Consider the following 25411-nt stretch of genomic DNA (forward strand, 5'->3'; position numbering starts at 1 on the left):
TAGCTGAAGTGTGTGTATTACATGACTACAGCCCCCACCATCCTCCTGGTAGCTGAAGTGTGTGTGTGTGTGTGTGTTACATGACTACAGCCCCCACCATCCCCCTGGTAGCTGAAGTGTGTGTGCTACATGACTACACCCCCACCATCCCCCTGGTAGCCGAAGTGTGTGTGTTACATGACTACAGTCCCCACCATCCCCCTGGTAGCTGAAGTGTGTTACATGACTACAGCCCCCATCATCCCCCTGGTAGCTGAAGTGTGTGTTACATGACTACAGCCCCCACCATCCCCCTGGTAGCTGAAGTGTGTGTTACATGACTACAGCCCCCACCATCCCCCTGGTAGCTGAAGTGTGTGTGTTACATGACTACAGCCCCCACCATCCTCCTGGTAACTGAAGTGTGTGTGTTACATGACTACAGCCCCCACCATCCCCCTGGTAGCTGAAGTGTGTGTTACATGACTACAGCCCCCACCATCCCCCTGGTAGCTGAAGTGTGTGTTACATGACTACAGCCCCCACCATCCCCCTGGTAGCTGAAGTGTGTGTGTTACATGACTACAGCCCCCACCATCCCCCTGGTAGCTGAAGTGTGTGTTACATGACTACAGCCCCCACCATCCCCCTGGTAGCTGAAGTGTGTGTTACATGACTACAGCCCCCACCATCCCCCTGGTAGCTGAAGTGTGTGTGTTACATGACTACAGCCCCCACCATCCCCCTGGTAGCTGAAGTGTGTGTGTGTGTTACATGACTACAGCCCCCATCATCCACCGCTAGCTAGTGTTACATGACTTCAATTTCAATTCTCGTGGTTTTTTTTAATGTAATTTATTCAGTATCGAATTGGTATCGAGCATTGAAAAAAAAGTTGGTATCGGTATAGAACTCAAAATTCTGGTATCGTGACATCACTAACCGAACCGGTTTGCATGACTACAGAAGCTGTTGGGACTTTGGTTCTCTATGTTGAGCAGTCTTAACCGGGACTAATGGCGTTCCATCGGGCATCCACCGCAGTACCATGATATTTGGGATACGTCCCACAGTGCTACAGGACCCTCTTACATTATGGTATGTCACAGGGTCTTGTCAGAAATGTTCATTAGTAGGGGTCTTACTACTGAGACCCCCACTGATCTAGAGAATGAGGATAAGAGAAGTGCATGGTAGCATGCTTCACTATTACTAATCCATGTCCAGCAGCTCCAAAGACTTATACTGCAGCTATTGGATAGCCATAATTATTGCAGTTTTCCGGCAAATAAAATAAACAACTGGTGTCAGAAAGTTGTACAAATTTGTAAATTGCTTCTTTTAAAAATCTCCAGTCTACCAGTACTTATCAGCTGCTGTATGTCCTACAGGAAGTGGTGTATTCTCTCCAGTCTGACACACTGCTCGCTGCTGCCACCTCTGTCCATGTCAGGAACTGTCCAGAGCAGGAGAGGTTTTCTATGGGGATTTCCTGCTGCTCTGGACAGTTCCTGACATGGACAGAGGTGGCAGCAGCGAGCACTGTGTCAGACTGGAAAGAATACACCACTTCCTGCAGGACATACAGCAGCTGATAAGTACTGGAAGACTGGGAATTTTTTAATTGAAGAAATGGGCTCAGTAATGAGACCCCAATCAAACAAAACTTTTGTTATTAAACATGTTTCTAAATGACCGAGCTGAGCATCTGTACCCTAGTTTTTTCTAGAGGCCAAACTCACCATCATCATCCTCGTCATCATCTGCCGCATTGATCACTACAGGGGGGTGTGTAGGACTTGGAACATTCTCTGTTGCCTCCATCTTTTTCACCCCGCGTAATTGCTGTGTGGGGGCCACTGATATCTTACTGGGGGCTGGTGATGGGACAGGGCTCTGCACGTCCTGCTGACATGACTCCGGCTTCTCAGTCACTGTGGAAGTTCAGGTTACAGCAGGTTAGCGGATGAGCAGGTAAGAGAACATGTACTGACTGCTGGCCCCGCACTTACCCTTACTAGGAGGAAAGTACGTCCCATCTACAAATCTTCCCTTAGTGTGATGAAAAGCGCAGTTCACCTTCTGACAACCAGAGAGCTGATTTTCCCAGTAACACGGGATCTCACTGCGTTTTTTCTGCAAAGACCAGATTAAAGAAAATCAAGGTCAAGAAATTTAAGATTTTTTTTTTTTCAAATTAAGCTTAAGTTTGGCCTATAGCGCGGCAGGGCCGGGCCTACCTACAGCGCAGAGGAGCCGGGCCTACCTACAGCGCGGAGGAGCCGGGCCTGCCTACAGCGCGGAGGAGCCGGGCCTACCTACAGCGCAGAGGAGCCGGGCCTGCCTACAGCGCGGAGGAGCCGGGCCTACCTACAGCGCGGAGGAGCCGGGCCTACCTACAGCGCAGAGGAGCCGGGCCTACCTACAGCGCAGAGGAGCCGGGCCTGCCTACAGCGCAGAGGAGCCGGGCCTGCCTACAGCGCAGAGGAGCCGGGCCTGCCTACAGCGCAGAGGAGCCGGGCCTGCCTACAGCGCAGAGGAGCCGGGCCTGCCTACAGCGCAGAGGAGCCGGGCCTGCCTACAGCGCAGAGGAGCCGGGCCTACCTACAGCGCGGAGGAGCCGGGCCTGCTTACAGCGCAGAGGAGCCGGGCCTACCTACAGCGCAGAGGAGCCGGGCCTGCCTACAGCGCAGAGGAGCCGGGCCTGCCTACAGCGCGGAGGAGCCGGGCCTGCCTACAGCGCAGAGGAGCCGGGCCTGCCTACAGCGCAGAGGAGCCGGGCCTGCCTACAGCGCAGAGGAGCCGGGCCTGCCTACAGCGCAGAGGAGCCGGGCCTGCTTACAGCGCAGAGGAGCCGGGCCTACCTACAGCGCAGAGGAGCCGGGCCTGCTTACAGCGCAGAGGAGCCGGGCCTCCCTACAGCGCAGAGGAGCCGGGCCTACCTACAGCGCAGAGGAGCCGGGCCTGCCTACAGCGCAGAGGAGCCGGGCCTACCTACAGCGCAGAGGAGCCGGGCCTGCCTACAGCGCAGAGGAGCCGGGCCTGCCTACAGCGCAGAGGAGCCGGGCCTGCCTACAGCGCAGAGGAGCCGGGCCTGCCTACAGCGCAGAGGAGCCGGGCCTGCCTACAGCGCAGAGGAGCCGGGCCTGCCTACAGCGCAGAGGAGCCGGGCCTACCTACAGCGCAGAGGAGCCGGGCCTGCCTACAGCGCCGAGGAGCCGGGCCTGCCTACAGCGCAGAGGAGCCGGGCCTACCTACAGCGCAGAGGAGCCGGGCCTGCCTACAGCGCGGAGGAGCCGGGCCTACCTACAGCGCGGAGGAGCCGGGCCTGCCTACAGCGCGGAGGAGCCGGGCCTGCCTACAGCGCAGAGGAGCCGGGCCTGCCTACAGCGCAGAGGAGCCGGGCCTGCCTACAGCGCAGAGGAGCCGGGCCTGCCTACAGCGCAGAGGAGCCGGGCCTTCCTACAGCGCAGAGGAGCCGGGCCTGCCTACAGCGCAGAGGAGCCGGGCCTACCTACAGCGCAGAGGAGCCGGGCCTGCCTACAGCACAGAGGATCCGGGACTACCTACAGCACAGAGGAGCCGGGCCTACCTACAGCGCAGAGGAGCCGGGCCTGCCTACAGCGCAGAGGAGCCGGGCCTACCTACAGCGCGGAGGAGCCGGGCCTGCCTACAGCGCGGAGGAGCCGGGCCTACCTACAGCGCGGAGGAGCCGGGCCTGCTTACAGCGCAGAGGAGCCGGGCCTACCTACAGCGCAGAGGAGCCGGGCCTACCTACAGCGCAGAGGAGCCGGGCCTGCCTACAGCGCAGAGGATCCGGGACTACCTACAGCGCAGAGGAGCGGGGCCTGCCTACAGCGCAGAGGAGTCGGGCAGTTTGCTGGGGTGTGAGCACTAGAGGTTGTGATGAGGGGGTGAACCATGTTCAAGGAGGGCAAGTAACAATAGGTGTCCATGTTCGGCCATTAGTTATGGATTTTTAGCAATTACATCAATTTCCATGTGACGAAACTTGCAGATTTGGCGAAAACAGCGTCCTTCCTGCCATAAAGTGCAGACCGTTTCATTCCCTAAGGCAGCTTCACTGTGCCGAAAAGCACAGCTGTCTCCCTGCCGAAAAAGAATAGTGACGAATGATAAAATGATTGATCCTACGCGGAGGTAAAAAGAACTGAAAAAACCCACAAACATCCCGACATATATACAATATATAATATATACACACACACTGACCGTATAATATACATATATACAATATATAGCACTATAGCAGAGTGACAGCTATATCCATATACACTGATACTGATATATACATATATACAATGTAGCAGAATGGCAGCTATATCCATATACACTAATACTGGATGTACAATATACATATATACAATGTAGCAGAGTGACAGCTATATCCATATACACTGATACTGATATATACATATATACAATGTAGCAGAATGGCAGCTATATCCATATACACTGATACTGATAAATACATATATACAATGTAGCAGAATGACAGCTATATCCATATACACTGATACTGATATATACATATATACAATGTAGCAGAATGGCAGCTATATCCATATACACTGATACTGATATATACATATATACAATGTAGCAGAATGACAGCTATATCCATATACACTGATACTGATATATACATATATACAATGTAGCAGAATGACAGCTATATCCATATACACTGATACTGATATATACATATATACAATGTAGCAGAATGACAGCTATATCCATATACACTGATACTGATATATACATATATACAATGTAGCAGAATGACAGCTATATCCATATACACTAATACTGGATGTATAATATACATATATACAATGTAGCAGAATGGCAGCTATATCCATATACACTGATACTGATATATACATATATACAATGTAGCAGAATGGCCGCTATATCCATATACACTAATACTGGATGTATAATATACATATATACAATGTAGCAGAATGACAGCTATATCCATATACACTGATACTGGATGTATAATATACATATATACAATGTAGCAGAATGACAGCTATATCCATATACACTAATACTGGATGTACAATATACATATATACAATGTAGCAGAATGGCAGCTATATCCATATACACTAATACTGGATGTATAATATACATATATACAATGTAGCAGAATGGCAGCTATATCCATATACACTAATACTGGATGTACAATATACATATATACAATGTAGCAGAATGGCAGCTATATCCATATACACTAATACTGGATGTACAATATACATATATACAATGTAGCAGAATGGCAGCTATATCCATATACACTAATACTGGATGTACAATATACATATATACAATGTAGCAGAATGACAGCTATATCCATATACACTGATACTGATATATACATATATACAATGTAGCAGAATGGCAGCTATATCCATATACACTAATACTGGATGTACAATATACATATATACAATGTAGCAGAATGGCAGCTATATCCATATACACTAATACTGGATGTACAATATACATATATACAATGTAGCAGAATGGCAGCTATATCCATATACACTAATACTGGATGTACAATATACATATATACAATGTAGCAGAATGACAGCTATATCCATATACACTGATACTGATATATACATATATACAATGTAGCAGAATGGCCGCTATATCCATATACACTAATACTGGATGTACAATATACATATATACAATGTAGCAGAATGGCAGCTATATCCATATACACTAATACTGGATGTACAATATACATATATACAATGTAGCAGAATGACAGCTATATCCATATACACTGATACTGATATATACATATATACAATGTAGCAGAATGGCAGCTATATCCATATACACTGATACTGATATATACATATATACAATGTAGCAGAATGGCCGCTATATCCATATACACTGACACTGATATATACATATATACAATGTAGCAGAATGACAGCTATATCCATATACACTGATACTGATATATACATATATACAATGTAGCAGAATGACAGCTATATCCATATACACTAATACTGGATGTACAATATACATATATACAATGTAGCAGAATGGCAGCTATATCCATATACACTAATACTGGATGTATAATATACATATATACTATATACAGCCTTGGTGACTGGCATATAATCAGTTTCAGTGTGAATCTACGCTAACGCCTTAGTGATCACTGATACGACTTTTACAGCGTTCCTTATGGCCCTTATGTCCTATGTTGTGATTGCGGGGCCACTATGTATACAATACTATATATAGATTGCTTCCCCTATCACAGTTAGGGCTCTATTACACGGGACAAATTTTGTGCGAAAAATAGTTATATGGTTCAAATTTAAACAATAATCGCTCTGTGTAATTGCAGGCAACGATCAAAAAAATCGTTCGTATGTCGTTGATCGTTGATTTAGATGTGAACCTAAAATTATCGTTAATCGTTCGCTGTAATTCCACATTTGTTCACTAATCGTTCAGTGTAATAGCACATTGCCCATTGTTTTTCTGAGATCAGAAGGAATAAACGATCATAGTAACGATCGCAATGACAATCTTATCTAACAACCATCGTTGTGTGTAATATGGTGAACGATTTCAGGTTAACGATAAACAATCTCGTTTGCGATCGTTTACCGTTAAAAATCGCTCCGTGTAATTGGACCCTAAGACCCTCCCCAACTCAGCAGGCCCCCTCCCCAGTGTTTCTTCTACAGGGATAGGAGCAGGGACACCGCTCAGTAGACCCCTGCCTGGGTCACCTTGCCTCTTCCTCTTAGACGCTGCAGCTCAGTGCACCTTAGGGTACGAGGCTATGGGATAAGCTGAGTGGCCGCGTGGTAACTCTGTACCCCAGAACCTCAATGACCTGGGGGCCGCCCTTCAGGAAGAGTGAGACGCTATATAAGAGCAGGAGACATGGTTATAGAGGTAGTGCCATGGTATTGGGGTATACACCACTGGGGGCGGCTTTTGTTTCAATACATTGTTAGAGATGAGGAGATCACCATTGCCATTTTCTTTTTTTTTTGCAGAAATAGTCCAGGCGATTTAAGAAACATTGTAATTGGGTTTATTAGCCAATTCTGCCATTATCTGCATGTAAAAGCCTTTTCCCAGGTCCCCCCCTCCTTCCTCTTCTCCATCCACTGCAAAATATCAGGAAATTGTGACTTGTTGCATCAGACACAACCCTGTCTGTTCTAGAGAGAAGTGAGGGGGGAGGAGGGGGTCAGCAGCAGAGAGCAGAGAACAGAGGATTACAGGCAGGGAGCTGGGTGACAGCTGTATTCAGAGGTCAGAGAGGTCAGTGCTGGCTGCGGGGCAGAGATCAGGGCAAAGTGCTGTGGGTGTGATGTGCTGCAAGGAGGCTGATATGACTGAGAACAATCTGCAGAGCATGTACAGTGGACTAATAGGTTGCAGGTCAGTACATGGGGAGGTGGAATAGGCTGCAGTGCTGGGGTACAACAGGCTGCTGTTCTGGGTGGAATAGGCTGCAGTGCTGGGGTACAACAGGCTGCTGTTCTGGATGGAATAGGCTGCAGTGCTGGGGTACAATAGGCTGCTGTTCTGGGTGGAATAGACTGCAGTGCTGGCGTACAATAGGCTGCTGTTCTGGGTGGAATAGGCTGCAGTGCTGGGGTACAATAGGCTGCTGTTCTGGGTGGAATAGGCTGCTGTTCCGGGTGGAATAGGCTGCAGTGCTGGGGTACAACAGGCTGCTGTTCCGGGTGGAATAGACTGCAGTGCTGGCGTACAATAGGCTGCTGTTCCGGGTGGAATAGACTGCAGTGCTGGCGTACAATAGGCTGCTGTTCTGGGTGGAATAGGCTGCTGTTCCGGGTGGAATAGGCTGCAGTGCTGGGGTACAATAGGCTGCTGTTCTGGGTGGAATAGGCTGCAGTGCTGGGGTACAATAGGCTGCTGTTCTGGGTGGAATAGGCTGCTGTTCCGGGTGGAATAGGCTGCAGTGCTGGGGTACAATAGGCTGCTGTTCTGGGTGGAATAGGCTGCAGTGCTGGGGTACAACAGGCTGCTGTTCTGGGTGGAATAGGCTGCAGTGCTGGGGTACAACAGGCTGCTATTCTGGGTCGAACAGGCTGCAGGGCAGTACATGGTGAGGTGCAATGAGCTGCAGTGTTGGGTGCTATAAGGTGCAAGGTAGTACCCCCAAATAATGGTGATAGACCAAATGGCACAGCATCGGGCTGCTGCTCAGTGGGGCTATATGGAGGACACAGCAAGAGACATTATTACTATATGGAGGACACAGCAAGAGACATTATTACTATATGGAGGACACAGCAAGAGACATTATTACTATATGGAGGACACAGCAGGAGACATTATTACTATATGGAGGACACAGCAGGGGACATTATTACTATATGGAGGACACAGCAGGGGACATTATTACTATATGGAGGACACAGCAGGGGACATTATTACTATATGGAGGACACAGCAGGGGACATTATTACTATATGGAGGACACAGCAAGAGACATTACTACTATATGGAGGACACAGCAAGAGACATTATTACTATATGGAGGACACAGCAAGAGACATTATTACTATATGGAGGACACAGCAAGAGACATTATTACTATATGGAGGACACAGCAAGAGACATTATTACTATATGGAGGACACAGCAGGAGACACTATTACTATATAGAGGACACAGCAGGGGACATTATTACTATATGGAGGCACAGCAGGAGACATTAGTACTATATGGAGGACACAGCAAGAGACATTATTACTATATGGAGGACACAGCGAGACATTATTACTATATGGAGGACACAGCAAGAGACATTATTACTATATGGAGGCACAGCAGGAGACATTATTACTATATAGAGGACACAGCAGGGGACATTATTACTATATAGAGGACACAGCAGGGGACATTATTACTATATAGAGGACACAGCAGGGGACATTATTACTATATAGAGGACACAGCAGGGGACATTATTATTATATATAGAGGACACAGCAGGAGACATTATTACTATATGGAGGCACAGCAGGAGACATTATTACTATATAGAGGACACAGCAGGGGACATTATTACTATATAGAGGACACAGCAGGGGACATTATTACTATATGGAGGGCACAGCAGGAGGCATTATTACTATATGGAGGACACAGCAGGAGACATTATTACTATATGGAAGACACAGCAGGAGACATTACTACTATATGGGGAACAGCAGGAGACATTATTACTATATGAAGGACACAGCAGGAGACATTATTACGATATGGAAGACACAGCAGGAGACATTACTACTATATGGGGGCTCAGCAGGGGACATTATTACTATATGGAGGACACAGCAGGAGACATTATTACTATATGGAAGACACAGCAGTAGACATTACTACTATATGGGGAACAGCAGGAGACATTATTACTATATGGAAGACACAGCAGGAGACATTATTACTATATGGAGGACACAGCAGGAGGCATTGTTACTATATGGAGGGCAAAGTAGGGGACATTATTACTATATTGAGGGCACAACAGGAGGCATCATTACTATATGGAGGCACAGCAGGGGACATTATTAGTATATGAAGGGCACAGCAGGGGACATTATTACTATATGGGGCACAGCTGGGGACATTATTACTATATGGAAGACACAGCAGGGGACATTATTACTATATGGAGGCACAGCAGGGGACATTACTATATGGAGGGCACAGCAGGAGGCATCATTACTATTTGGAGGCACAGCAGAAGACATTGCTACTATAATGAGGGCCCAGCAGAAGGCATTATTACTATATGGAAGACACAGCAGGGGACATTATTACTATATGGAGGCACAGCAGGAGATATTATTACTATAAGGAGGCACAGCAGGAGACATTTTTGTATGAGGGTCACATCCAGGGCATTATTACTATATGGGGAAAAGCAGGGGATCTAACGCACAGTGGGCAATCCGCATACCTACTCTGGGGGATTTAAATGTTTGTGGGGCACTACAGGGAAATTAACTATTTGTGGGACACAAATGTGTCACTATTGGGGGAATTAACTACTTGTAGGTCCCTAGTGGGGTTAACAACTGTTTCTGGGGCTCTACTGTAAGGCACTACTGAGGGAATAAACTACTATATGGGGAGCTATTATGGGAATAACTACTACTTAGACAGTGCCAGGAACACTGCACATCACTCTGACAGAAATGTACAGAAATGGGGTAAGGAGGGGAGAGGGAGCTACCACAGGGAGAGGAGATAAAGCGTAACTGTCATTTCAGGGCCATTTTTTTGAAAACATTAAATATCAACAGTACAAGCGATTTTAAGAAACTCTGTAATAGGTTTTATGTACTAAAAGTGTTTCCTTCTGTACTGAAAAAGCAATCTCCCAGCCTCCCCCTCACTGCAGAAGAAGCAGGATTTCTGTCTCCATTATGTGGCTATGGAGAGGGGAGGGGCTGTTAGGAGTGAGTGAGCACGGAGCAGTCCTGCACAGCACAACACCCTGCAATCTTCTCTCAGTAAGTTCATAGATAAGCACTGACCTTTCTGACCCCAGAATCCTGCGGTTTAGGTGCCCAGAGAGTCTACAAACAGCTGACCTTCATGTCACCTCTTCCTGCTCCCTCCCTCGGCCCCTCCCCCTCCATAAGGATAGAATGGAGAGAGCAGAGCCCGTCTTCACTGGCTTCTCTGTAATGAAGACGTGTTTGCCTGATAATGCACAGATAAGAAGTCAGGGGGGAGGCTGGGAGATTGCTTCTTGAGGACAGAAGGAGGCTTTTTTGGCTGATAAAACCTATTACAGAGTTTCTTAAAATCGCTTATACTACTGATTTCTGCAATAAAAAAAAAAACATGACAGTTACGCTTTAAGAGTAGAATCATGCGTGTGTGTGTGTGTGTAAGCTGTCAGGTGTGTTACGGAGAAAGAAATACTGCACTGTGGGGCTGGTATACAGGTAGAGCAGTATGCGGTAATGGGTTATCGCAGGTGGAGCAGTATGTATTTTCTGCACTGAGTTGCTGGTTTATTAAAGATGAAGCATCATTTACTTTGGTGTTGTTTTGATACTACTCTGGCATATGTGCACTACATGGCGGTATCTTTCTGTGAGCAGTGTATTTTATGATACTCTTGCTGCCTTATTACAGCCCTGACAGCATACGTCCCTCTTATAGAACGGCACAATGCATTCGTTTTATCCTCATTGTTCCTTAGTATGAAAGGCTTAATTGGGCATGGCGGCTGCACAGGGGTGGGCGTGGCGGCTGTACAGGGGTGGGCGTGGTGGCTGCACAGGGGTGGGCGTGGCGGCTGCACAGGGGTGGGCGTGGCGGCTGCACAGTTGTAAATGTCATTGGCAATTGCAAGCTTAGTGCGTTACCTTGGTGCAGGTGGAGTAGAAATAGAAGTAGCAGTCATCCCCTTGGTTAGACATCGGAGTTTATAGAATTCCTGAACACGCTTCAATTGAAAACAAAAAAAAGAAGACAAAACTATGTTAATACAAGTGGAGCACCAGACTATAAAGTCTAATTACACAGGAGAGACAACTTCTGGAAATCAGTTCTATTCATGTGAATGGGTTTCGTTCTGCCACAGATAAAGCAATATTTGCAGACCAGAGTCAGATGGATGGGACAATCACAGAAATAAGGTCATGATACTTTGTATGTTTAGTGAAGCCATTACAACATGGCGCTGACCTCCTGAACACCTGCCTTAGAGCCTAGGTAAGTAAGCACTAGTGCTACCCAAGTAACTCTCCTTGTAGTTTAGTAAATAATGACTTTTGGTCACTTCGAAGGAGCTATCTGATGACATCAGACCTGCAAACAAGACTTCCAAATGGAATCCAGCCACCTTCAAAGACCTCGGTGTCTCAGTTACAACAGTCTGCAATGTTATTAAGAAGCTTACCAAGCGTGGAACCACCAAGAATCTCCATGGACGTGGAGGAAAGAGAAAAACTGACAAGAATGGTGGAAAAAACCCTGAAGGCCGACCTGGAACAGCCTGGGGTCATGGGGTCATGGGGTCAACAACAAGAGACGCTGAACACCATTTTACACTGCTGGATCTCCACTGCTCCGCCCACCATGCGGCTCATTTTGGAGAAAATTGTATACCTGGATAGAATCCTCCCTTCTTAAAGAAAAGAGGGGGCAGAAGTTCTTCCGCACCTGGGAAAGATTCATCCCTATTCTTCCCCTTCATATCAGGAAAGAATTGAAACAATGTTTTCATACTACTACCTGGTACCTGGAGCAGCAAGTAGCTGGGGAAGACCCATCGCATGTAAACACAGCTAACTCCTGACCGGTATGTTCCCATGATGTCAATCTCTTCCCCCCCTCCTCCCACCGGGTGCCCAGGCCCCCCCCCTTCCCTCCCACCAGGTGCCCAGGTCTCCCCCACCTTCCCCTTCCACCGGGTGCCCAGGTATCCCCCCCCTTCCCTCCCACCGGGTGCTCAGGTCTACACCCCCACCCCTCCCTCACACTGGGTGCCCAGCCCCCCCCCCCATTCCCTCCCACCGGGTGCCCAGGTGTCCCCCCCCTACCTCTCACCGGGTGCCCAGGTGTCCCCCCCCCCTAGCTCCCACCGGGTGCCCAGGTGTCCCCCCCCTACCTCTCACCGGGTGCCCAGGTGTCCCCCCCCTACCTCCCACCGGGTGCCCAGGTGTCCCCCCCCCCTCCCTTTGTCGCCCCACAGCAGTCATTCCACAAAAAGGGGTCCTGGCAAGACAAACCCTTTAAGAACCATCTACTCCGTTACTTGGATTCTATTAATGAATTTTGTGTTTGCAAAAAAATAAAAGGAAGGGACCAGCAGGCAGCATGAATGCGGACCGACTGCCTCACTACTGATATCTACCGACCACTGGCACATTTTATGGACGATTCTAGAAATGGTGAGGATCCGGCACTCCAAATGGTGGGTTAAAAATTCCAAAATTTTATTAAGTCATATTAAAAATCAGCTGAGCAACTCATGCTGTGTGGCCTGATGGACTGACGCGTTTCGCGCATGCGCGCTTAGTCATAGTCTAATGGTCAGTGTGTAACCAAGGATTTAAAAACAGGTAATAGCCAATGAGATTTCTCCCAGTGCAGGTGTGTGCAAATGGGATGAGTACGTGCAATCGGTAATCAAGTTCTGCGTGTGCACTGCCCGGTTAATGCTACGGCTAATTCACATTACAGGATGTGGGTTCACCGAGCGTTGTAGTGTGGTATATATCTATTAATAATCACAATGTGGTGCGGTGGATGGAGCGTGGAATGTAATAACACATAATCCACATTGGAGCATGTTAAACAAGTTGGCGGATAGGTCGTATGTCTATTAAATACCAAATTCTACCATGTGTGAAATGACCAAGCCGCACAATGTGAACACCGCTCTTGAAATTCGATTCACTATAAAGAAACCAAATCGCATAGTGCGAACCCTGTTCCTAGTTCTAAATTTGCTAAGATGGCATGCGTAATTGATGACACCCTATATGCATAAAAAATGTAACCCTTTGTTATAAATGTAGAAATATAGATAAATAACAATATATCGGTATGAATATTAACAAGGGTTGCATGTTGCTGCATGACTTGTGTATTAAGTTGGCATGAGATAGTGTCAATGATGGGACATGTGCACATCAGCAGACACATATACATATGAAAACATAAAAAATACATTTGTGAAATGGTACTGCGTAGTCTGGAGCTATTGGAAACAATAAGTGTCATAACTGTTAAACATGATAATAAGTAGTGGTATTGCAGTATGTCCATATTACAAAAAAGAAGAAAAAATGATGTGAAAGTTAATTTATGTCATGATATAAAAGATCATTTTTGTAGTTGAGTCCGAGGGGGGTTCTTGTGTCCAATTTAAAAATATGTTCAGCTTCCTTGTTGCGGAGTAGTTCTTGTCTGTTACCTCCCCTCTGTGGTACAGCAATGTGCTTGATTCCGTAGAAAGTGAAATGTTCCCATTGTGTGCGTCTATAAAATGTTTTGCTGCACCGGAGCAGTGTGAGCTGGAACCTTTCCTGATGTCGGCTAAATGTTCACTGATCCTTTTCTTTCATTTTCTTGTCGTACAGCCGACATATTTTAAGTCGGACTCTTCGCACTCTATGATCTAAATCACGTGACCCTTTTCACAATTGATAAAGTCTCCAATATTATATTTCTCCGTGTTAGTGCTGTTGGTGTATTCTTTGGTATTTTTACAGTACCTGCACATATTACACCGGGGTAAACCACATTTATAATTACCTTTGGGTTTATCTTTTACATTCGTAGTGGTTTTCAGTGTGGGTAAGGTACTAGGGGACAAATCATCCCGTAAGGTGCGTCCCCTACGTGCTACGCAGCGTATTCCTTCCTCCAGTCTTGCACTAAGTATCGCATCTTGTCTTAAAATATTTATGTTCCGTTGGACTATTCTAGTGATGTCTTTGTATTCCATGGAGAATCGCGTGGAGAAGGTTACAGGTGTTTGTGATGTTTGTTCTTTATTTGGTTCTTTTCTTTTTAACAGGTCGGATCTATTTTTTGTTTGTACAATTTTTTCTGCTCTTTCCAAATAGTATTTTTTAAATCCCCTTTCTCTCATCCTAAGGCAAGCCTCTTTAGATTGTTCAGTGTATGCATTGGGTTGAGAGCAGACCCTTTTGATATGGCTAAGTTCACCCACTGGTATCGCCTTGACCGTGCGTGGAGGGTGATTGCTCTCAGCGTGTAATATTGTATTGCCGGCAGTGGGCTTCCGGAACAAAGATGTATGGACTATACCAGTGTCTCTGTCCGCTTTTAGACAGATGTCCAAAAATGAAATACATATTGGGTTTGTGTCATAGGTAAATCTGAGATTGTTGACATTTTTGTTACAGTATTCCACGAACGCGGCAATGTCAGATGTCCTCCCCTGCCACATGATAAGCACGTCGTCGATGAAACGACCGTACCACCGTATGGCAGGGGAGAATGGGTTGGAGCTAGTGAATATGAATTTTTCTTCCCACCACGCCACAAAGAGTCCAGCCAGGGTGGGTGAGAATCTAGCCCCCATGGGGGCGCCCCTGATTTGCAAGAAAAATTCGCCATTAAAAGAGAAATAATTGTGTCGCAAAAGAAATGATGTCACTTCTAATATATATTCTCTTAAGTCGCAGCTATAATTGCTGTACTTGTATAGGTGGTGGGCCAGGGCTTCCAAGGCTTGGTTATGGGGTATAGAGGAGTATAACGCTGTGATGTCACAGCTAAGCCACTGATTCTGGCCCAACCATTTCTACCCATCGAAGGCTCTGAGGACTGTGCCGCTATCTTGGAGATAGCCTGGAACCTGTTGGACCAAAGGCTGTAACAAGTTGTTCACCCATTCACACAACTTTTCTCTGAGGGAGCCCACCCCTGAGATAATGGGGCGAAGGGGGGGGGGGGGGGGGAGGGAAAATCTCCTTGTGCACCTTGGGGAGTCCGACTTAAAATATGTCGGCTGTACGACAAGAAAATGAAAGAAAAGGATCAGTGAACATTTAGCCGACATCAGGAAAGGTTCCAGCTCACACTGCTCCGGTGCAGCAAAACATTTTATAGACGCACACAATGGGAACATTTCACTTTCTACGGAATCAAGCACATTGCTGTACCACAGAGGGGAGGTAACAGACAAGAACTACTCCGCAACAAGGAAGCTGAACATATTTTTAAATTGGACACAAGAACCCCCCTCGGACTCAACTACAAAAATGATCTTTTATATCATTACATAAATTAACTTTCACATCATTTTTTCTTCTTTTTTGTAATATGGACATACTGCAATACCACTACTTATTATCATGTTTACCAGTTATGACACTTATTGTTTCCAATAGCTCCAGACTACGCAGTACCATTTCACAAATGTATTTCTTATGTTTTCATATGTATATGTGTCTGCTGATGTGCACATGTCCCATCATTGACACTATCTCATGCCAACTTAATACACAAGTCATGCAGCAACATGCAACCCTTGTTAATATTCATACCGATATATTGTTATTTATCTATATTTCTACATTTATAACAAAGGGTTACATTTTTTATGCATATAGGGTGTCAATTACGCATGCCATCTTAGCAAATTTAGAACTAGGAACAGGGTTCGCACTATGCGATTTGGTTTCTTTATAGTGAATCGAATTTCAAGAGCAGTGTTCACATTGTGCGGCTTGGTCATTTCACACATGGTAGAAATTGGTATTTAATAGACATACGACCTATCCGCCAACTTGTTTAACATGCTCCAATGTGGATTATGTGTTATTACATTCCACGCTCCATCCACCGCACCACATTGTGATTATTAATAGATATATACCACACTACAACGCTCGGTGAACCCACATCCTGTAATGTGAATTAGCCGTAGCATTAACCGGGCAGTGCACACGCAGAACTTGATTACCAATTGCACGTACTCATCCCATTTGCACACACATGTACTGGGAGAAATCTCATTGGCCATTACCTGTTTTTAAATCCTTGGTTACACACTGACCATTAGACTATGACTAAGCGCGCATACGCGAAACGCGTCAGTCCATCAGGCCACACAGCATGAGTTGCTCAGCTGATTTTTAATATGACTTAATAAAATTTTGGAATTTTTAACCCACCATTTGGAGTGCCGGATCCTCACCATTTCTAGAATCATTTATCTGCTGACGGACAGCCACCGCCAGGAACCGTGCACCCTTCTTCATATGCTGGGACCCCTACGGACACACGAGGAGGTGAGCTGATTTCCACCATTCATTTTTTGTTCACATTTTATGGACGTTGCTGCTTAAAACTAGATGTGCATTTCCAGAAGAAAATACACAGCGCCCCTTTAAAGTGACTGTAGCACCAGGCCTGGGCTGAAGCACTGGAGGCGGCTGACCCACCCTTAGTGGGAAGAAACCCTAGCCCCTCTATGACGTGACTCCATTAAAAATAACTTTAGAGAACTAGGTGCTAAGTTGAAGGGAAGGACCTCCAAGGTGGTATTCTCTGGAATACTGCCTGTGCCACGCGCATCGCAGGAAAGACAGCGGGAGCTGCGGGAGGTAAATGTATGGCTCACGTCGTGGTTTGGGGTTTTTAGAGCACTGGGCTGAATTTTCATTGGGGTACAAACTGTTTTCCGCAGATAATTTGCACCTTAATGGAAGGGGGTCCGCTGTGCTGGGGGAGAGAATCCTAGAAGGGGTGGAGGGGTTTTTAAACTAGGGATGTGGAGGGAGGACAATGTAGTGTGTAATATAGTGGCGGATAGGTTAGAGAGGGGACAGAACAATGAGGAGGGAGGAGAAGGGTCCTGTGGGGGGAGGATAAGAGCAGTGGATAGGGAGAAGGGTCCTGTGGGGGGAGGATAAGAGCAGTGGATAGGGAGAAGGGTCCTGTGGGGGGAGGATAAGAGCAGTGGATAGGGAGAAGGGTCCTGTGGGGGGAGGATAAGAGCAGTGGATAGGGAGAAGGGTCCTGTGGGGGAGGATAAGAGCAGTGGATAGGGAGAAGGGTCCTGTGGGGGAGGATAAGAGCAGTGGATAGGGAGAAGGGTCCTGTGGGGGGAGGATAAGAGCAGTGGATAGGGAGAAGGGTCCTGTGGGGGGAGGATAAGAGCAGTGCATAGGGAGAAGGGTCCTGTGGGGAGGATAAGAGCAGTGGATAGGGAGGAGGGTCCTGTGGGGGGAGGATAAGAGCAGTGGATAGGGAGAAGGGTCCTGTGGGGGGAGGATAAGAGCAGTGGATAGGGAGAAGGGTCCTGTGGGGGAGGATAAGAGCAGTGGATAGGGAGAAGGGTCCTGTGGGGGAGGATAAGAGCAGTGGATAGGGAGAAGGGTCCTGTGGGGGAGGATAAGAGCAGTGGATAGGGAGAAGGGTCCTGTGGGGGGAGGATAAGAGCAGTGGATAGGGAGAAGGGTCCTGTGGGGGGAGGATAAGAGCAGTGCATAGGGAGATCCATATGTTGCAGATGAGCAGTGGGGATGATTGTAGTCACAGCACTGTAATAAATCCCATTTCTTATAATGAAGGGGTTAAACACGATGGTAATATAAAGTGTATGGTTACTAATGCCAGAAGTCTAGCAGCAAGATGGGGGAGCTGGAGGCCTGGGTGCTGGAGGAGTCCATTGATGTGGTCGGTGTGACTGAGACATGGCTGGACTCCTCACATGACTGGGCTGTCAATAGTCAGGGATTTACATTGTTCAGAAGGGAGGAGGAGTATGTCTGTATGGTATAAGGACAGGGTGGGCAGGAGGAGGAGTATGTCTGTATGGTATAAGGACAGGGTGGGCAGGAGGAGGAGTATGTCTGTATGGTATAAGGACAGGGTGGGCAGGAGGAGGAGGAGTATGTCTGTATGGTATAAGGACAGGGTGGGCAGGAGGAGGAGGAGTATGTCTGTATGGTATAAGGACAGGGTGGGCAGGAGGAGGAGTATGTCTGTATGGTATAAGGACAGGGTGGGCAGGAGGAGGAGTATGTCTGTATGGTATAAGGACAGGGTGGGCAGGAGGAGGAGTATGTCTGTATGGTATAAGGACAGGGCGGGCAGGAGGAGGAGTATGTCTGTATGGTATAAGGACAGGATGGGCAGGAGGAGGAGTATGTCTGTATGGTATAAGGACCGGGAGGGCAGAAGGGGAGGAGGAGTATGTCTGTATGGTATAAGGACAGGGTGGGCAGGAGGAGGAGTATGTCTGTATGGTATAAGGACAGGGCGGGCAGGGGGGAGGAGTATGTCTGTATGGTATAAGGACAGGGTGGGCAGGGGGAGGAGTATGTCTGTATGGTATAAGGACAGGGTGGGCAGGGGGGAGGAGTATGTCTGTATGGTATAAGGACAGGGTGGGCAGGAGGAGGAGTATGTCTGTATGGTATAAGGACAGGGTGGGCAGGAGGAGGAGGAGTATGTCTGTATGGTATAAGGACAGGGTGGGCAGGAGGAGGAGTATGTCTGTATGGTATAAGGACAGGGCGGGCAGGGAGAGGAGTATGTCTGTATGGTATAAGGACAGGGCGGGCAGGAGGAGGAGGAGTATGTCTGTATGGTATAAGGACAGGGTGAGCAGGAGGAGGAGTATGTCTGTATGGTATAAGGACAGGGTGGGCAGAAGGGGAGGAGGAGTATGTCTGTAGGGTATAAGGACAGGGCGGGCAGGGAGAGGAGTATGTCTGTATGGTATAAGGACAGGGTGGGCAGGAGGAGGAGGAGTATGTCTGTATGGTATAAGGACAGGGCGGGCAGGAGGGGAGGAGGAGTATGTCTGTATGGTATAAGGACCGTAGTGGGCAGGAGGAGGAGTATGTCTGTATGGTGTAAGGACAGGGCGGGCAGAAGGAGGAGTATGTCTGTATGGTATAAGGACAGGGTGGGCAGGAGGAGGAGTATGTCTGTATGGTATAAGGACAGGGTGGGCAGGGGGGAGGAGTATGTCTGTATGGTATAAGGACAGGGCGGGCAGGAGGAGGAGTATGTCTGTATGGTATAAGGACAGGGTGGGCAGGGGGGAGGAGGAGTATGTTTGTATGGTATAAGTAAAGGGTGGGCAGGAGGAGGAGTATGCCTGTATGGTATAAGGACAGGGCGGGCAGGAGGAGGAGTATGTCTGTATGGTATAAGGACAGGGTGGGCAGGAGGAGGAGTATGTCTGTATGGTATAAGGACAGGGTGGGCAGGGGGGAGGAGGAGTATGTTTGTATGGTATAAGTAAAGGGTGGGCAGGAGGAGGAGTATGTCTGTATGGTATAAGGACAGGGTGGGCAGGAGGAGGAGTATGTCTGTATGGTATAAGGACAGGGTGGGCAGGAGGAGGAGGAGTATGTCTGTATGGTATAAGGACAGGGTGGGCAGGAGGAGGAGTATGTCTGTATGGTATAAGGACAGGGCGGGCAGGAGGGGAGGAGGAGTATGTCTGTATGGTATAAGGACCGGGTGGGCAGGAGGAGGAGTATGTCTGTATGGTGTAAGGACAGGGCGGGCAGAAGGAGGAGTATGTCTGTATGGTATAAGGACAGGGTGGGCAGGAGGAGGAGTATGTCTGTATGGTATAAGGACAGGGTGGGCAGGGGGAGGAGTATGTCTGTATGGTATAAGGACAGGGCGGGCAGGAGGAGGAGTATGTCTGTATGGTATAAGGACAGGGTGGGCAGGGGGGAGGAGGAGTATGTTTGTATGGTATAAGTAAAGGGTGGGCAGGAGGAGGAGTATGCCTGTATGGTATAAGGACAGGGCGGGCAGGAGGAGGAGTATGTCTGTATGGTATAAGGACAGGGTGGGCAGGAGGAGGAGTATGTCTGTATGGTATAAGGACAGGGTGGGCAGGGGGGAGGAGGAGTATGTTTGTATGGTATAAGTAAAGGGTGGGCAGGAGGAGGAGTATGTCTGTATGGTATAAGGACAGGGTGGGCAGGAGGAGGAGTATGTCTGTATGGTATAAGGACAGGGTGGGCAGGAGGAGGAGGAGTATGTCTGTATGGTATAAGGACAGGGTGGGCAGGAGGAGGAGTATGTCTGTATGGTATAAGGACAGGGCGGGCAGAAGGAGAGGAGGAGTATATCTGTATGGTATAAGGACAGGGTGGGCAGGAGGAGGAGGAGTATGTCTGTATGGTATAAGGACAGGGTGGGCAGGGGGAGGAGTATGTCTGTATGGTATAAGGACAGGGTGGGCAGAAGGAGGAGGAGTATGTCTGTATGGTATAAGGACAGGGTGGGCAGAAGGGGAGGAGTATGTCTGTATGGTGGGCAGGAGGAGGAGTATGTCTGTATGGTATAAGGACAGGGCGGGCAGGAGGAGGAGTATGTCTGTATGGTATAAGGACAGGGCGGGCAGGAGGAGGAGTATGTCTGTATGGTATAAGGACAGGGTGGGCAGGAGGAGGAGGAGGAGTATGTCTGTATGGTATAAGGACAGGGTGGGCAGGGGGAGGAGTATGTCTGTATGGTGGGCAGGAGGAGGAGTATGTCTGTATGGTATAAGGACAGGGTGGGCAGGAGGAGGAGGAGTATATCTGTATGGTATAAGGACAGGGTGGGCAGGAGGAGGAGGAGTATGTCTGCATGGTATAAGGACCGGGTGGGCAGGAGGAGGAGGAGTATGTCTGTATGGTATAAGGACAGGGTGGGCAGGGGGAGGAGTATGTCTGTATGGTGGGCAGGAGGAGGAGTATGTCTGTATGGTATAAGGACCGGGTGGGCAGGAGGAGTATGTCTGTATGGTATAAGGACAGGGTGGGCAGGGGGAGGAGTATGTCTGTATGGTGGGCAGGAGGAGGAGTATGTCTGTATGGTATAAGGACCGGGTGGGCAGGGGGAGGAGGAATATGTCTGTATGGTATAAGGACAGGGTGGGCAGGAGGAGGAGTATGTCTGTATGGTATAAGGACAGGGTGGGCAGGAGGAGTATGTCTGTATGGTATAAGGACAGGGTGGGCAGAAGGAGGAGGAGTATGTCTGTATGGTATAAGGACAGGGTGGGCAGGAGGAGTATGTCTGTATGGTATAAGGACAGGGTGGGCAGGGGGAGGAGTATGTCTGTATGGTGGGCAGGAGGAGTATGTCTGTATGGTATAAGGACAGGGCGGGCAGGAGGAGGAGTATGTCTGTATGGTATAAGGACAGGGCAGGAGGAGGAGGAGTATGTCTGTATGGTATAAGGACAGGGCAGGAGGAGGAGGAGTATGTCTGTATGGTATAAGGACAGGGCAGGAGGAGGAGGAGGAGTATGTCTGTATGGTATAAGGACAGGGCGGGCAGGAGGAGGAGTATGTCTGTATGGTATAAGGACAGGGCGGGCAGGAGGAGGAGTATGTCTGTATGGTATAAGGACAGGGTGGGCAGAAGGGGAGGAGTATGTCTGTATGGTATAAGGACAGGGTGGGCAGGAGGGGAGGAGTATGTCTGTATGGTATAAGGACAGGGTGGGCAGGAGGAGGAGTATGTCTGTATGGTATAAGGACCGGGTGGGCAGAAGGGGAGGAGGAGTATGTCTGTATGGTATAAGGACAGGGTGGGCAGGAGGAGGAGTATGTCTGTATGTCAGAAATTATATTAAAGTAAGTGTAAAAGATGCAAAAAAACCAAGGACAGAGCATGTAGGACCCCTAAATAATGGTGACGGGGAGTTAATAACTGGGGATCAGGAGAAAGCTGAGTTACTTAATGGCTTCTTCAGTTCTGTATATACAAAAGAGGATGGAGCTGTGGTGGGTGGGGCCAGTACTGAGGTGGGTGGGGCCAGTACTGAGGTGGGTGGGGCCAGTGCTGCTAACACATGTAATGTACTGAACTGGCTTACTATAGATATGGTCCAAGATAAATTAAATAAACTCAATGTAACCAAGGCTCCAGGGCCTGATGGATTACACCCCAGAGTTCTTAGGGAACTCAGTGCTGTAATTTCTCTACCCTTGGATTAAATATTCAGTGATTCTTTGCTTACTGGTATTGTGCCGAGGGACTGGCGTAAGGCAAATGTAGTTAGTGCTGATCTTCAAAAAGGGCTCTCAAACTTCCCCAGGTAACTACAGACCTGTAAGCTTAACGTCCATTGTGGGGAAACTATTTGAGGGGCTTATAAGGGACTACATCCAGGAATATGTAGGGGTAATAGTATATAAGGGACTACATCCAGGAATATGTAGGGGTAATAGTATATAAGAGACTACATCCAGGAATATATAGGGGGTAATAGTATATAAGGGACTACATCCAGGAATATATAGGGGGTAATAGTATATAAGAGACTACATCCAGGAATATATAGGGGTAATAGTATATAAGGGACTACATCCAGGAATATGTAGGGGTAATAGTATATAAGGGACTACAGCCAGGAATATGTAGGGGTAATAGTATTATAAGTGATAACCAGCATGGTTTTACTAAGGACAGAAGCTGTAAAACTGACCTGATATGTTTCTATGAAGAGGTGAGTAGAAGCCTGGATGGCGGCGCGGCTGTGGATATTTTGTACCTGGATGGGGGGGGCGGCTGTGGATATTGTGTACCTGGATGGGGGGGCGACTGTGGATATCATGTACCTGGATGGGGGGGACGGCTGTGGATATTGTGTACCTGGATGGGGGGGGGGGGCGGCTGTGGATATCGTGTACCTGGATGGGGGGCGGCTGTGGATATCGTGTACCTGGATGGGGGGGGGGGCGGCTGTTGATATCGTGTACCTGGATGGGGGGGGGGCGGCTGTGGATATCGTGTACCTGGATTGGGGGGGGGGGGGGGGGGGTGGCTGTGGATATCGTGTACCTGGATGGGGGGGGGCGGCTGTGGATATAGTGTACCTGGATGGGGGGGCGGCTGTGGATATCGTGTACCTGGATGGGGGGGCGGCTGTGGATATCGTGTACCTGGATGGGGGGGCGGCTGTGGATATCGTGTACCTGGATGGGGGGGGAGGGCGGCTGTGGATATCGTGTACCTGGATGGGGGGGCGGCTGTGGATATCGTGTACTTGGATGGGGGGGGGGGGGCGGCTATGGATATCGTGTACCTGGATAGGAGGGCGGCTGTGGATATCATGTACCTGGATGGGGGGGCGGCTGTGGATATCGTGTACCTGGATGGGGGGGGCGGCTGTGGATATCGTGTACCTGGATGGGGGGCGGCTGTGGATATCGTGTACCTGGATGGGGGGGTGGCTGTGGATATCGTGTACCTGGATTTTGCAAAAGCGTTTGACACAGTTCCTCATGGACGTCTGATGGGTAAGGTAAAGTCTGTCGGTTTGGAAAATTTACAGCTTAACGGTCATGGTTTTTTTTTTTATTGCAGAAATCAGTAGTATAAGCGATTTTAAGAAACTTTGTAATAGGTTTCATCAGCCAAAAAAGCCTCCTTCTGTACTCAAGAAGCAATCTCCCAGCCTCCCCCCCTGACTTCTTATCTGTGCATTATCAGGCAAACACGTCTTCATTACAGAGAAGCCAGTGAAGACGGGCTCTGCTCTCTCCATTGTAAGCCTATGAAGGGGGGAGGGCCGAGGGAGATGAGGGAGCAGGAAGAGGTGACATGAAGGTCAGCTGTTTGTAGACTCTCTGGGCACCTAAACCGCAGGATTCTGGGGTCAGAAAGGTCAGTGCTTATCTATGAACTTACTGAGAGAAGATTGCAGGGTGTTGTGCTGTGCAGGACTGCTCCGTGCTCACTCACTCCTAACAGCCCCTCCCCTCTCCATAGCCACATAATGGAGACAGAAATCCTGCTTCTTCTGAAGTGAGGGGGGAGGCTGGGAGATTGCTTTTTCAGTACAGAAGGAAACACTTTTAGTACATAAAACCTATTACAGAGTTTCTTAAAATCGCTTGTACTGTTGATATTTAATGTTTTCAGAAAAATGGCCCTGAAATGACAGTTACGCTTTAATGTGTAACTGGATTGAAAACTGGCTTAATAATCGTACCCAGAGAGTGGTGGTCAATGATTCCTACTCCGAATGGTCCCCGGTAATAAGTGGTGTACCCCAAGGGTCATTACTGGGCCCTCTTCTGTTTAACTTGTTTATTAATGATATTGAGAATGGAATTAACAGCAATGTTTCTATCTTTGCAGATGACACCAAGCTTTGTAGTACAGTACAGTCTACGGAGGATGTGCAGATGTTACAGGCTGTGTAGTACAGTACAGTCTATGGAGGATGTGCAGATGTTACAGGCTTTGTAGTACAGTACAGTCTATGGAGGATGTGCAGATGTTACAGGCTGTGTAGTACAGTACAGTCTATGGAGAATGTGCAGATGCTACAGGCTTTGTAGTACAGTACAGTCTATGGAGGATGGGCAGACGTTACATGCTTTGTAGTACAGTACAGTCTATGGAGGATGTGCAGACGTTACAGGCTTTGTAGTACAATACAGTCTATGGAGGATGTGCAGATGTTACAGGCTGTGTAGTACAGTACAGTCTATGGAGGATGTGCAGATGTTACAGGCTTTGTAGTACAATACAGTCTATGGAGGATGTGCAGATGTTACAGGCTGTGTAGTACAGTACAGTCTATGGAGGATGTGCAGATGTTACAGGCTTTGTAGTACATTCCAGTCTATGGAGGATGTGAAGATGTTACAGGCTTTGTAGTACAGTACAGTCTATGGAGGATGTGCAGATGTTACAGGCTTTGTAGTACAGTCTATGGAAGATGTGCAGATGTTACAGGCTTTGTAGTACATTACAGTCTATGGAGGATGTGCAGATGTTACAGGCTTTGTAGTACAGTACAGTCTATGGAGGATGTGCAGATGTTACAGGCTTTGTAGTACAGTCTATGGAAGATGTGCAGATGTTACAGGCTTTGTAG

General features: G+C 47.9%; 1 protein-coding gene across 5 annotated transcripts in view; it reads right to left on the minus strand.

Moving 5' to 3' along the window:
• Nucleotides 1–25411, minus strand: part of ZC3H11A (zinc finger CCCH-type containing 11A) — a 97283-nt gene that overhangs the window by 54029 nt on the left and 17843 nt on the right. For 4 of the 5 annotated variants that reach the window (XM_069944847.1, XM_069944846.1, XM_069944849.1 and 1 more), the window contains 4 exons: nucleotides 11433–11512; nucleotides 3970–4089; nucleotides 1992–2115; nucleotides 1722–1913 (listed from right to left, as the gene is read on the minus strand). In XM_069944847.1, coding sequence (XP_069800948.1) covers nucleotides 1722–1913; nucleotides 1992–2115; nucleotides 3970–4089; nucleotides 11433–11486 — 490 coding nt within the window. In that variant the 5' untranslated portion in view covers nucleotides 11487–11512. Of the gene's footprint in view, nucleotides 1–1721; nucleotides 1914–1991; nucleotides 2116–3969; nucleotides 4090–10589; nucleotides 10707–11432; nucleotides 11513–25411 lie in introns of those variants that run through there. The other variant, XM_069944850.1, reaches the window with a different exon arrangement.

This window comes from Dendropsophus ebraccatus, chromosome 11, assembly GCF_027789765.1.
Source record: "Dendropsophus ebraccatus isolate aDenEbr1 chromosome 11, aDenEbr1.pat, whole genome shotgun sequence".
Lineage (NCBI taxonomy): Eukaryota > Metazoa > Chordata > Amphibia > Anura > Hylidae > Dendropsophus > Dendropsophus ebraccatus.